Source organism: Theropithecus gelada, chromosome 20, assembly GCF_003255815.1.
Source record: "Theropithecus gelada isolate Dixy chromosome 20, Tgel_1.0, whole genome shotgun sequence".
NCBI lineage: Eukaryota > Metazoa > Chordata > Mammalia > Primates > Cercopithecidae > Theropithecus > Theropithecus gelada.
Window position 1 is genome coordinate 53,384,367 of NC_037688.1, and position 13,181 is coordinate 53,397,547.

General features: G+C 38.2%; 1 protein-coding gene across 3 annotated transcripts in view; it reads right to left on the bottom strand.

The window, feature by feature from the left end:
• Window positions 1-13,181, bottom strand: part of LOC112614681 (zinc finger protein 267) — a 28,753-nt gene that overhangs the window by 7,188 nt on the left and 8,384 nt on the right. For all 3 annotated transcript variants that reach the window (XM_025371379.1, XM_025371380.1, XM_025371378.1), the window contains 2 exons: window positions 4,339-4,465; window positions 3,705-3,800 (listed from right to left, as the gene is read on the bottom strand). In XM_025371379.1, the coding sequence (XP_025227164.1) occupies window positions 3,705-3,800; window positions 4,339-4,465 (223 nt within the window). The remainder of the gene's footprint in view (window positions 1-3,704; window positions 3,801-4,338; window positions 4,466-13,181) is intronic.

Here is a 13,181-nt window from a genome sequence, read left to right on the forward strand (position 1 = left end):
AATTTAAAAAAAAAGCCCATGACCAAATGACTTCATGGGTAAACTGCACCAAACATCTAAAGAAGCAATGTCAACACTTCCCAAACTCTTCCAAAAAACTGAAAGAAAAAAGCACTTTCAAACTCATTCTATGAGGCCACCAACATCTCATACTGAAGCCAGTAAGGAAGGACACTACAAAAAAGGAACAAAACAATATTCCTTATAAAGATACAAGCAAAAATTCTCAACAAAATACTAGATACCAAATTCAAAAACACATTAAAAGGATCAGACATCATTATCAAGTAGGATTTATCCCTGAGATGCAAGAATGTTTTAACATACACAATTTAAATGATATACCACAATAACAAAAAAAATGAAAATCATATAATCGTCTCAAAAAATTTATTAAAAGTCTATGACAAAAGTAAATACATTTTCATAATAAAAACTCCAAACAGCATACATACAAAAGTATCCATCTCAACAGAGTAAACAGTGAAATGCTGAAAGTTTCCTCTAGTATCAGAAACAAGACAGGGATGCCCAATCTCAACACTTCTATTCGACATAGTAGTGAGAAATCAAGCCAGAACAATTAGGTAAGAAAAAGAAACAAAAAGGCATTCAAATCAGGAATAAAGAAGTAAAATTCTCACTGTTTACAGACGAAATGATTTTAAAATACAGAAAACCATAAAGACTATACCAAACAAACAAACAAAAAATAGAGCTAATATATCCATTCAGTAAAGTTGAGGCCACAAAAATATACAAAAAATTAGTTGCATTTCCATATACTAACAATAAACTATCTGAGAAAAAAGTTACAAAAAAATCTTATTTATAATAGTATCAAAAAATTTTTGAAAATTTTATAACTTCATTTAACAAAAGAAGTGAAAGATCTGTCCAGCAAAATCTATAAAACACTGATGAAAGTAATTGAAAAAGACACAAATGGAAAAATATCCCTTCTTCATGGATTGAAAAAAATAATATTGCTAAAATATCCATACTTCACAAAGTGATTCACAGATCCAATGAAATCGGTATTAACATTTTAATGGCATTTTTCACAGAAATAGAAAAAATTATAAAACTTCTGTGGAATCACAAATAACTCCAAACAGCCAATGTAATCTTGAAAAAGAAGAATAAAGCTAGAGGCATCACACTTCTTCATTTCAAACTATTACACAGCTATACTAATCAAGGCTATGGTACTGACGTAAAAACAGACACATAGACCAATGGAATAGAATACAAAAACCAGAAAGAAACCCATGTGTACACAGTCAACTAATACTTTGACAAGGGCACCAAGATACACAAAGGGGAAGTATAGTCTCTTCAACAAATAATGCTGAAAACAAGTAGTCATATGCAAAAGAATAAAACTGAATACTTATACCATGTACAAAAATTAACTCAAAAGGATTAACACTTAAATACAAAACTAGAAACTGTATAACTTCTAGAACAAAGCATAAGGAACAATCTCTTTGACACTGGCCTTGGCTGTAATTTTTCTGGCTATCACATCAAAAAATCACAAGCAACAAAAAGCAAAAAATAAAAGCAAGTAGCATTAAATTAAACAAAAAAGTGTGTGCACAGCAAAGAAACACAGAACATGAAAAAGCAACCCAGGGATTGGGAGAAAATAGATCTGATAAGAGTTTTATATCCAAAATACTAAGAATCTCACACAATTCGACAGCAAAAAAAAAAAAAAAAAAAATTAATTTGCAAAGCACTCAAGTAGAAATTTCTTAAAATATGACATGGAAGTGGCAAACAGGTTTATAAAAAGGTTCTCAATGTTATTATTCATCAGGAAAATGCAGGTAAAACCTCAGTGAGCTATCACCTCACACTTGTTAGAACAACTGCTGTCAAAGTCAATAAATATTCACACTTGTTAGAATGACTGCTGTCAGAGTCAAGAAATATTAATAATAATAATGAGAGAGCATGGAGAAAAGAAAACCCTTGGATACTGTCAGTGGAAATGTAAATTGATTCAGCCATTATGAAAAATGGCATGAAGGCACCTCAAAAAAATTAAAAATATAAGTATTATATGAACCTTCGATCCTACTTCTAATTGTTTAACCAAAGGAAATAAAATCATATGTCAAAGATATATCTGTACCCCTATGTTCACAGCCAATTATTCACAATATATAGAATATTATTCAGACATAATGAAGAAGGTACTCCTGCAATTTCTGACAACATGGATGAATAAACAAGGTGGACATCATGGTAAAAAGTACAAACTTTCATTTATAAGATAAATTCTGAATATCTAATGTACAGCATTGTAAATATAGTTAATGATACTCTATAGTAGTAGTCCCCAACCTTTTTGGCAGCAGGGACCAGTTTTATGGAAGACAATTTTTCCACAGATGGAGGTCCAGTCGGGGGTGGTTTTGGAATGAAGGTGTTTTACCTCACATCATCAGGCATTAGATAGATTCTCATAAAAAGCACACAACCTAGATCTTTTGCATGCACAGTTCACAATAGGGTTCACACTCCTATGAGAATCAAATGCTGCTGCTGATCTGAGAGGAGGCAGAGATCAGGCAGTAATGCTTGCTGGCTGAATGGTCACCTCCTGCTGTGTGATCAGATTCCTCACAGGCCACAGACCAGAACTATAGATCCCGGCACTATAGTATACTTGAGATTTGTTAACAGTGTATATTAAGAGTTCTCATCATACACACAAAAATTGGCATCTAATGTGAGGTGACTGATGGGGTAATTAACTTTGCTGTCTTAGTCATTACACAATGTGTATGTATGTCAAATCATCAAAATTTTAAATAGATACCATTTATACTTGTGGAAAGAATCATATGTCTAGAAGGAAAAAAAAGGAACTAAAGGACATATTCTCAGTAAGTTTCATACTGAACCAGACAAAATTAAAGAATGATAGTTATTAAGATATAAGGCAACAGTTTAGAGTTTATTATATAATGGACAATGTTATAAACTCCCCATAGACAAAAATTTAGATAATAATTCTACATAATAAGTAATACACATTAAACTATTTAACATTTGTGGAATTTGTGCCTATAGAGTTTAAATTTCTCATCTTAGCTCAGGCAAGGAAAAATTAAAAGTTGAAGTGAAACATTATTAGATTTTCTTAGATTTGGAAAGATGTTTTGTATTTTGATAAAATTACTGCATCTTAATTTCTGTGGGATCACCTCGGAAACCACAATAGGATTAAAAATTAATATATCAGAAAATATGTGACATCTATCCACAGAATTCCTGAGACTTCTGAAAAAAAATTTCACTGTCCATCACTCCCCTCACACACTTCTGACATGAAGCAAAACCAGAACTTTAGATGTGGTTTCACATAGAGGTAGAAACATGCACCGACTTTCCCAGAGCCCCCAAATCAATGGAAGAACAGTCAGATCACACAGGTCCTCACAGGCCAAGGGGAGCACTTTAGCTGTCACTGTGAATATGATGGTGGATCACAGAAGAGGAAGGAGAATCATCAGATAATTTAAGAGCATGTGACAGAAGATGTCCCTCTATGACAGCAAGGGAAAGAACCCAGGCGTCTCAAAAATCATTTCCATTGGAGAGCTTCCCAATCCACACTTCAAGGTCTGGTTCTTTCTTGACCGCTGGACCTCTCACCCATGTCATCTACTTCATTCGCTCCCACCTACCTGGCTGGACGGCTACTGTCTCCTCACGCTTCACATTCCAGGGCTCTTTCCTTTGCTCCAAAAAGGTGATCAGGTCCGGTTTAGAGACAAGAAGACCTGTTTCATTGGAAAAATTCACATGACTCTTACTGAGGGTTCTTTTTATTTTTTATTTTTATACTTTTTTTTGGCCCCACAGGACAGGATTAATTTCTAAGTGAGTACTGTGCTCAGTAGAAAAAAGAAGACATTATAGAAGATTCTTGGAAAGTATTTATCAAAATACTGTTTCCTACCAGCTTCTTTACAATATTTAGGAAGCATTTAAAATTTGGGGATCCTGAGCTTCTCTTGCAAATCTGACTGAATCAAAAACCAAAAAATTGGATTTTAAAGTGTAAGCAACAATAGTTTATGTCAACCAATTTCTAGAATCACAACTAGAGTGAAACTTGTACATCACCTCAAATAAAAAGGCAAATGTCAAAATCAAACATTATGAAATTTTTTCTGCATCAACAAAACCCCTATTTTTTTCCTGAAAACAAGAATCTGAAACTAACTCATACAAAGCACAAGATCCCAAGGGACATTCTGAAAAGAAAAGAAATAAAATTCTTAGTTATTAGATATTCTGAAGGCAAGTTATCCTCACCCAGAGAGACCAGGTTTCTGTAGTTTTCTAACATCACATCCTGATACAAATTCTTCTGAGCTGGTTCCAGGTGTTCCCACTCCTCCAGAGAGAATTCTACGGCCACATCCCTGAATGTCAACAGTCCCTGAAATAAAAATAAACAATACACTGACCATGTGGCCATGGCAGAGTTCTTTATTTGTCTCAAGATGAAATGACAGTTATTGGTTCTGACTTATATGAGTGACCTGAGTTATTCAGTAAGATCATTTTTAACACAGTAATATTTTCTAATGTAGTCTCAAACTCTGTGGAAAGAGAATAACATAAAATTCACAAAATTAGTGTAGATATTTATATCAAATGTAAAATATAAAACTAAGACATCAACACAGGAATATACATTTTTGGGTGCTATATTTACATCATCCAGAATCAGCTGTGTATAACTCTCAGATGGAAAAGTCATGGTGACTGAGAGGCATACTTCTCAAATTGTATACAATAAACTGGAGATCTTCAAATGCAGAGTCTGATTCAGTAGATCCAGATTTTGAGTTTCTGCATTTCTATATTTTTTAATTTTTATTTTTGACACAGGGTCTCACTCTGCCACCCAGGCTGGAGTGCAGTGGTAGAATCTTAGCTCACTGCAGCCTCAACCTCCTGGGCTCAGGTGATCCTCCTGTCTCTGCCTCCTGAGTAGCTAAGGCTACAGGCATGAGCCACCATGGCTGGCTGAGTGTCTGCATGTCTAACAAGTTCACCGGTAGTGTTAATGCTTCAGGCCCAGAAGCCACTTTTAAATAGCAGAGAGGTTGAACACTGAGGAAAGAATTCAGGCATGATGTGAAACTGAGAATTTTATGAAATTTACAAGTTACAACAGCTAGAATGGTAGTAATCCTTTTTGAACATATACTGTATATCCGATGTCATACTAACAGTTGTTTACATATACAAAATCCAATCAGTAATCTATGAGAGCCAAGATGGCCGAATAGGAACAGCTCAAGCTTCCAGCTCACAGCATGAGCGACACAGAAGATGGGTGATTTCTGCATTTTCAACTGAGGTACCGGGTTCATCTCACTGGGGCGTGTCAGAGAGTCGATGCTGGTCCGCGAGTGCAGCCCAACCAGCAAGAGATGAAGCAGGGCGAGGCATCGCCCCCCCGGGAAGTGCAAGGGGGAAAGGAATTCCTTTTCCTAGCCAAGGGAAATTGAGACACACAACACCTGGAAAATCGGGTAACTCCCACCCTAATACTGTGCTTTACCAAGGGTCTTAGCAAACAGCACATCAGGAGATTATATCCCACACCTGGCCCAGAAGGTCCCACGCCCAAGGAGCCTCCCTCATTACTAGCACAGCAGTCTGAGATCTAACTGCAAGGCGGCAGCGAGGCTGGGGAAGGGGCGCCCACCATTGCTGAAGCTTAAGTAGGTAAACAAAGCCACTGGGAAGCTCGAATTGGGTGAAGCCCACCACAGCTCAAGGAGGCCTGCCTGCCTCTGTAGACTCCACCTCTGGGGAGAGGGCATAGCTAAACAAAAAGCAGCAGAACCCTCTGCAGATGTAAAAGTCCCTGTCTGACAGCTTTAAAGAGAGCAGTGGTTCTCCCGCATGGAAGCTGAGATATGAGAATGGACAGACTGCCTGCTCAAGTGGGTCCCTGACCCCTGAGTAGCCTAACTGGAAGACATTCCCCACTAGGTGCAGACCGACACCTCATACCTCATACAGCTGGGTACACCCCTGAGACAAAGCTTCCAGAGCAAGAATCAGACAGCAACACTTGCTGTTCAGCAATATTCTATCTTCTGCAGCCTGCGCAGCTGATACACATGCAAACAGGGTCTGGAATGGACCTCAAGCAAACTCCAACAGACCTGCAGCTAAGGGTCCTGACTGTTAGAAGGAAAACTAACAAACAGAAAGGACACCCACACCAAAACCCCATCAGTACGTCACCATCATCAAAGACCAAAGGCAGATAAAACCACAAAGATGGGGAAAAAGCAGTGCAGAAAAGCTGGAAATTCAAAAAATCAGAGCACATTTCCCCCTCCAAAGGAACGCAGCTCATCATCAGCAACGGAACAAAGCTGGATGGAGAATGACTTTGAAGAGTTGAGAGAAGGCGGCTTAGGCTTCAGTCTATCAAACTTCTCAGAGCTAAAGGAGGAACTATGTACCCAGCGCAAAGAAACTAAAAACCTTGAAAAAAGAATGGATAAATGGATAACTAGAATAATCAATGCAGAGAAGACCTTAAAAGAACTGACAGAGATGAAAACCATGACACGAGAACTACATGACAAATGCACAAGCTTCAGTAACCCACTTGATCAACTGGAAGGAGGAGTATCAGTGATTGAAGATCAAATGAATGAAATGAAGCAAGAAGAGAAGTATAGAGAAAAAAGAGTAAAACGAAATGAACAAAGCCTCCAAGAAATATGGGATTATGTGAAAAGACCAAATCTACGTCTGATAGGTGTGCCTGAAAGTGACGGGGAAAATGGAACCAAGTTGGAAAACACTCTGCAGGATATCATCCAGGAGAACTTCCCCAAGCTAGTAAGGCAGGCCAACATTCAAATTCAGGAAATACAGAGAATGCCACAAAGATACTCCTCGACAAGAGCAACGCCAAGCCACATAATTGGCAGATTCACCAAAGTTGAAATGAAGGAAAAAATGTTAAGGGCAGCCAAAGACAAAGGTCGAGTTACCCACAAAGGGAAGCCCATCAGACTAACAGCAGATCTCTTGGCAGAAACTCTACAAGCCAGAAGAGAGTGGGGGCCAATATTCAACATTCTTAAAGAAAAGAATTTTAAACCCAGAATTTCATATCCAGTCAAACTAAGTTTCATAAGTGAAGGAGAAATAAAATCCTTTACAGACAAGCAAATGCTGAGAGATTCTGTCACCACCAGGCCTGCCCTACAAGAGATCCTGAAGGAAGCACTAAACATGGAAAGGAACAACTGGTACCAGCCATTGCAAAAACATGCCAAAATGTCAAGTCCATTGATGCTAGGAAGAAACTGCATCAACTAACGAGCAAAATAACCAGCTAATATCATAATGATAGGATCAAGTTCACACATAACAATGTTAAACTTAAATGTAAATGGACTAAATGGTCCATTTAAAAGACACAGACTGGCAAATTGGATAGGGTCAAGACCCATCAGTTTGCTGTATTCAGGAGACCCATCTCACATGCAGAGACACACATAGGCTCAAAATAAAGGGATGGAGGAAGATTTACCAAGCAAATAGAAAACAAAAAAAAAAGTGGGGGTTGCAATCCTAGCTTCTGATAAAACAGACTTTAAACGAACAAAGATCAAAAGAGACAAAGAAGGCCATTACATAATGGTAAAGGGATCAATTCATCAGGAAGAGCTAACTATCCTAAATATATATGCACCCAGTACAGGAGCACCCAGATTCATAAAGCAAGTCCTTAGAGAGTTACAAAGAGACTTACACTCCCATACAATAATCATGGGAGACTTCAACACCCCACTGTCAACATTAGACAGATCAATGAGACAGAAAGTTAACAAGGATATCTAGGAATTGAACTCAACTCTGCACCAAGCGAACCTAATAGACACCTACAGAACTCTCCACCCCAAATCGACAGAATATACATTCTTCTCAGCAACACATCGCACTTATTCCAAAATTGACCACATAGTTGGAAGTAAAGCACTCCTCAGCAAATGTAAAAGAACAGAAATTATAACAAACTATCTCTCAGACCACAGTGCAATCAACCTAGAACTGAGGACTAAGAAACTCAATCAAAACCGCTCAACTACATGGAAACTGAACAACCTGTCCCTGAATGACACTGGGTACATAATGAAATGAAGGCAGAAATAAAGATGTTCTTTGAAACCAATTAGAACGAAGATACAACATACCAGAATCTCTGGGACACATTTAAAGCAGTGTGTAGAGGGAAATGTATAGCACTGAGTGCCCACAAGAGAAAGCAGGAAAGATCTAAAATTGACACCCTAACATCACAATTAAAAGAACTAGAGAAGCAAGAGCAAACACATTCAAAAGCCAGCAGAAGGTAAGAAATAACTAAGATCAGAGCAGAACTGAAGGAGATAGAGACACAAAAAACCCTCCAAAAAAATCAGTGAATCCAGGAGTTGGTTTTTTGAAAAGATCAACAAAATTGATAGACCGCTAGCAAGACTAACAAAGAAGAAAAGAGAGAAGAATCAAATAGATGCAATAAAAAATGATAAAGGGGATGTCACCACCGACCCCATAGAAATACAAACTACCATCAGAGAATACTATAAACACCTCTACGCAAATAAACTAGAAAACCTAGAAGAAATGGATAATTTCCTGGACACTTACACTCTCCCAAGACTAAACCAGGAAGAAGTTGAATCCCTGAATAGACCAATAGCAGGTTCTGAAATTTAGGCAATAATCAATAGCCTACCAACCAAAAAAAGTCCAGGACCAGAAAGATTCACAGCCAAATTCTACCAGAGGTACAAGAAAGAGCTGGTACCATTCCTTCTGAAACTATTCCAATCAATAGAAAAAGAGGGAATCCTCCCTAACTCATTTTATGAGGCCAACATCATCCTGATACCAAAGCCTGGCAGAGACACAACAAAAAAAGAGAATTTTAGACCAAGATCCCTGATAAACATCGATGCAAAAATCCTCAATAAAATACTGGCAAACCGAATCCAGCAGCACATCAAAAAGCGTATCCACCATGATCAAGTGGGCTTCATCCCTGGGATGCAAGGCTGGTTCAACATTCGCAAATCAATAAATGTAATCCAGCATATAAACAGAACCAAAGACAAAAACCACATGATTATCTCAATAGATGCAGAAAAGGCCTTTCACAAAATTCAACAGCCCTTCATGCTAAAAACTCTCAATAAATTCGGAATTGATGGAACGTATCTCAAAATAATAAGACCTATTTATGACAAACCCACAGCCAATATCATACTAAAGGGGCAAAAACTAGAAGCATTCCCTTTGAAAACTGGCACAAGACAGGACGCCCTCTCTCACCACTCCTATTCAACATAGTGTTGGAAGTTCTGGCTAGGGCAATCAGGCAAGAGAAAGAAATAAAGGGTATTCAGTTAGGAAAAGAAAAAGTCAAATTGTCCCTGTTTGCAAATGACATGATTGTATATTTAGAAAACCCCATCGTCTCAGTCCAAAATCTCCTTAAGCTGATAAGCAACTTCAGCAAAGTCTCAGGACACAAAATGAACGTGCAAAAATCACAAGCATTCTTATACATCAATAACAGACAAACAGAGAGCCAAATCATGAATGAACTCCCATTCACAATACCTTCAAAAAGAATAAAATACCTAGGAATCCAACTTACAAGGGATGTAAAGGACCTCTTCAAGGAGAACTACAAACCACTGCTCAGTGAAATAAAAGAGGACACAAACACATGGAAGAACATACCATGCTCATGGATAGGAAGAATCAATATTGTGAAAATAGCCATACTGCTCAAGGTAATTTATAGATTCAATGCCATCCCCATCAAGCTATCAATGAGTTTCTTCACAGAATTGGAAAAAACTGCTTTAAAGTTCATAGGGAACCAAAAAAGAGCCCACATTGCCAAGACAATCCTAAGCCAAAAGAACAAAACTGGAGGCATCACGCTACCTGACTTCAAACTATACTACAAGGCTACAGTAACCAAAACAGCATGGTACTGGTATCAAAACAGAGATATAGACCATGGAACAGAACAGAGCCCTCAGAAATAATACCACACATCTACAGCCATCTGATCTTTGACAAACCTGACAAAAACAAGAAATAGGGAAAGGATTACCTATTTAATAAATGGTGCTGGGAAAATTGGCTAGCCATAAGTAGAAAGCTGAAACTGGATCCTTTCCTTACTCCTTGTATGAAAATTAATTCAAGATGGATTAGAGACTTAAATGTTAGACCTAATACCATAAAAACCCTAGAAGAAAACCTAGGTAATACCATTCAGGACATAGGCATGGGCAAGGACTTCATGTCTAAAACACCAAAAGCAACGGCAACAAAAGCCAAAATTGACAAATGGGATCTAATTAAACTAAAGAGCCTCTGCACAGCAAAAGAAACTACTATCAGGGAAAACAGACAACCTACAGAATGGCGGAAAATTTTTGCAATCTACTCATCTGACAAAGGACTAATATCCAGAACCTACAAAGAACTCAAACAAATTTACACAAAAAAAACAACCCCATCAAAAAGTGGGTAAAGGATATGAACAGACCCTTCTCAAAATAAGACATTCATACAGCCAACAGACACAAGAAAAAATGCTCATCGTCACTCACCATCAGAGAAATGCAAATCAAAACCACAATGAGATACCATCTCACACCAGTTAGAATGCCAATCATTAAAAAGTCAGGAAACAACAGGGGCTGGAGAGGATGTGGAGAAATAGGAATACTTTTACACTGCTGGTGGGACTGTAAACTAGTTCATCCATTGTGGAAAACAGTGTGGCGATCCCTCAAGGATCTAGAACCAGAAATACCATTTGACCCAGCCATCCCATTACTGGGGATATACCCAAAGGATTATAAATCATGCTGCTATAAAGACACATGCACACGTATGTTTATTGCAGCACTATTCACAATAGCAAAGACTTGGAATCAACCCAAATACCCATCAGTGACAGACTGGATTAAGAAAATGTGGCACATACACACCATGGAATACTATGCAGCCATAAAAAAGGACGAGTTCGTGTCCTTTGCAGAGACATGGATGCAGCTGGAAACCATCATTCTCAGCAAACTATTGCAAGAACAGAAAACCAAACACCGCATGTTCTCACTCATAGGTGGGAACTGAACAATGAGATCACTCGGACACAGGAAGGGAAACATCACACACCGGGGCCTATTGTGGGGACTGGGGAGGGGGGAGGGATAGCATTAGGAGATATACCTAATGTAAATGACGAGTTAGTGGGTGCAGCACACCAACATGGCACATGTATACATATGTAACAAACCTGCACGTTGTGCACATGTACCCTAGAACTTAAAGTATAATAATACAAAATAATAATCTATGAGAAAAATATTCTTCCTCTTATATAAAAATTATTTTGCAAATATTTGCTACATAGTAAAGTTTGTATTTTGCCTCAGTTTATCTGATTTAGAATTTATCTCAAAGGGATATACCGGTCAATATACAGAGACAACCTTAACAATGTTCAGAGAAGATTTCGTAACTGAGTGATGAAAACAAGAAAGCAGCCACACAATAGTGACCAAATAATGCTTTCATCTTATGTGTGTATGTGCACACGCGTGCGCACACACACATACACAGAGAAATGGTAACTATATACATATTAAAAGAGAATATCTCTGTGTAAATAAAATTTAAAAATGTTTTAAATTGTATAAAAACTATAAAACTCTTTGTGGATGATGCCTTTTTTGTGTGTTTTAACAAAACTTTATAAGGACCAATACATACAACGAAATAAAGTAAAAGCTCTTGTTTCTGAGTCTGGTATTTTTTTTCAAGTTTTTGTTATGTTTATTCTATGTGCCATTATATATTTTAGAATTTTAAGACAATAGATATATTTGTTATATGTTAATTCTTATTCTTTCTCTGAAAATATAAAGATAAATAAGCATATGCTTGTGACATGAGATGAAATAAAATGGAAACCTACAATACTGAGACCTGCTTCAGAACTTCCAGTCTTAAAAGCTGTTATCTCCTGTCCACAAACGTGAGAGCCTTCACTCTGCAAAGAAAGCTACAAGCACAGGGAAACCAAAAAGAAATGGGAGTCTCTGGATTAAATGTGATGGTTTATACACACACTCAGTCAATCCTCCCTCCTAGATACTCATTAAAGACAAAGAGAAAAATGATTATAGTGAAGGATTCTGGCAGAGGGCACCTGAACCAAGTAAATGAAGTTAGCATTATCTGTAATAAGACAAGTTGGTATCAGTGCTGACGCACAGACAGGCCCATAATCATTGCTGTGATATGGGTGGAGGGGAAAAGTAAAGCATAATATAATCATAAAAAACAATCTGTGGGGGAAGATACAGGTGACATAGTTCTTCAAACTGGCCATGTGACCCTACTTAGAAGCCGGGGCTGAGAATCACTTAGCTAAGCATTGCCTCTCAAGGTTCAATATGCATACATATCATTTGGTATTCTGGGCCCCCTCTAAGTAATGTGATTCTGCAGGTTTGAAAAGTTTCCATGAACTGGCTTCTTTAACAAGTCCCCTGTCAATGCTGATGTTGCTCCTCCTAGACCCAATATCAATAGCATTCAGCTAGAGGAAGCAGACACAGCAGAGTCCCCTACACCCAATACTCTAATCACAACAAAAATACTTTTTGGGCCCGGCGCGGTGGCTCACGCCTGTAATCCCAGCACTTTGGAAGGCCGAGATGGGTGGATCACAAGGTCAGGAGATCGAGACCATCCTGGCTAACACGGTGAAAGCCCGTCTCTACTAAAAATACAAAAAATTAGCCGGGCGTGGTAGCGGGCGCCTGTAGTTCCAGCTACTCGGGAGGCTGAGGCAGGAGAATGGCGTGAATCCAGCAGGCGGAGCTTGCAGTGAGCCAAGATCGCGCCACTGCACTCCAGCCTGGGTGACAGAGCGAGACTCCGTCTTAAAAAAAAAAAAAAAAACAACTTTTCGTTCACAGCGAGGACCACCAATCACTGTCCTGAAAGATCACATCCTTTGCCAGCCATTTAAAGTCTACAGATACAGAGACTGGAGAAGACAGTTAGGT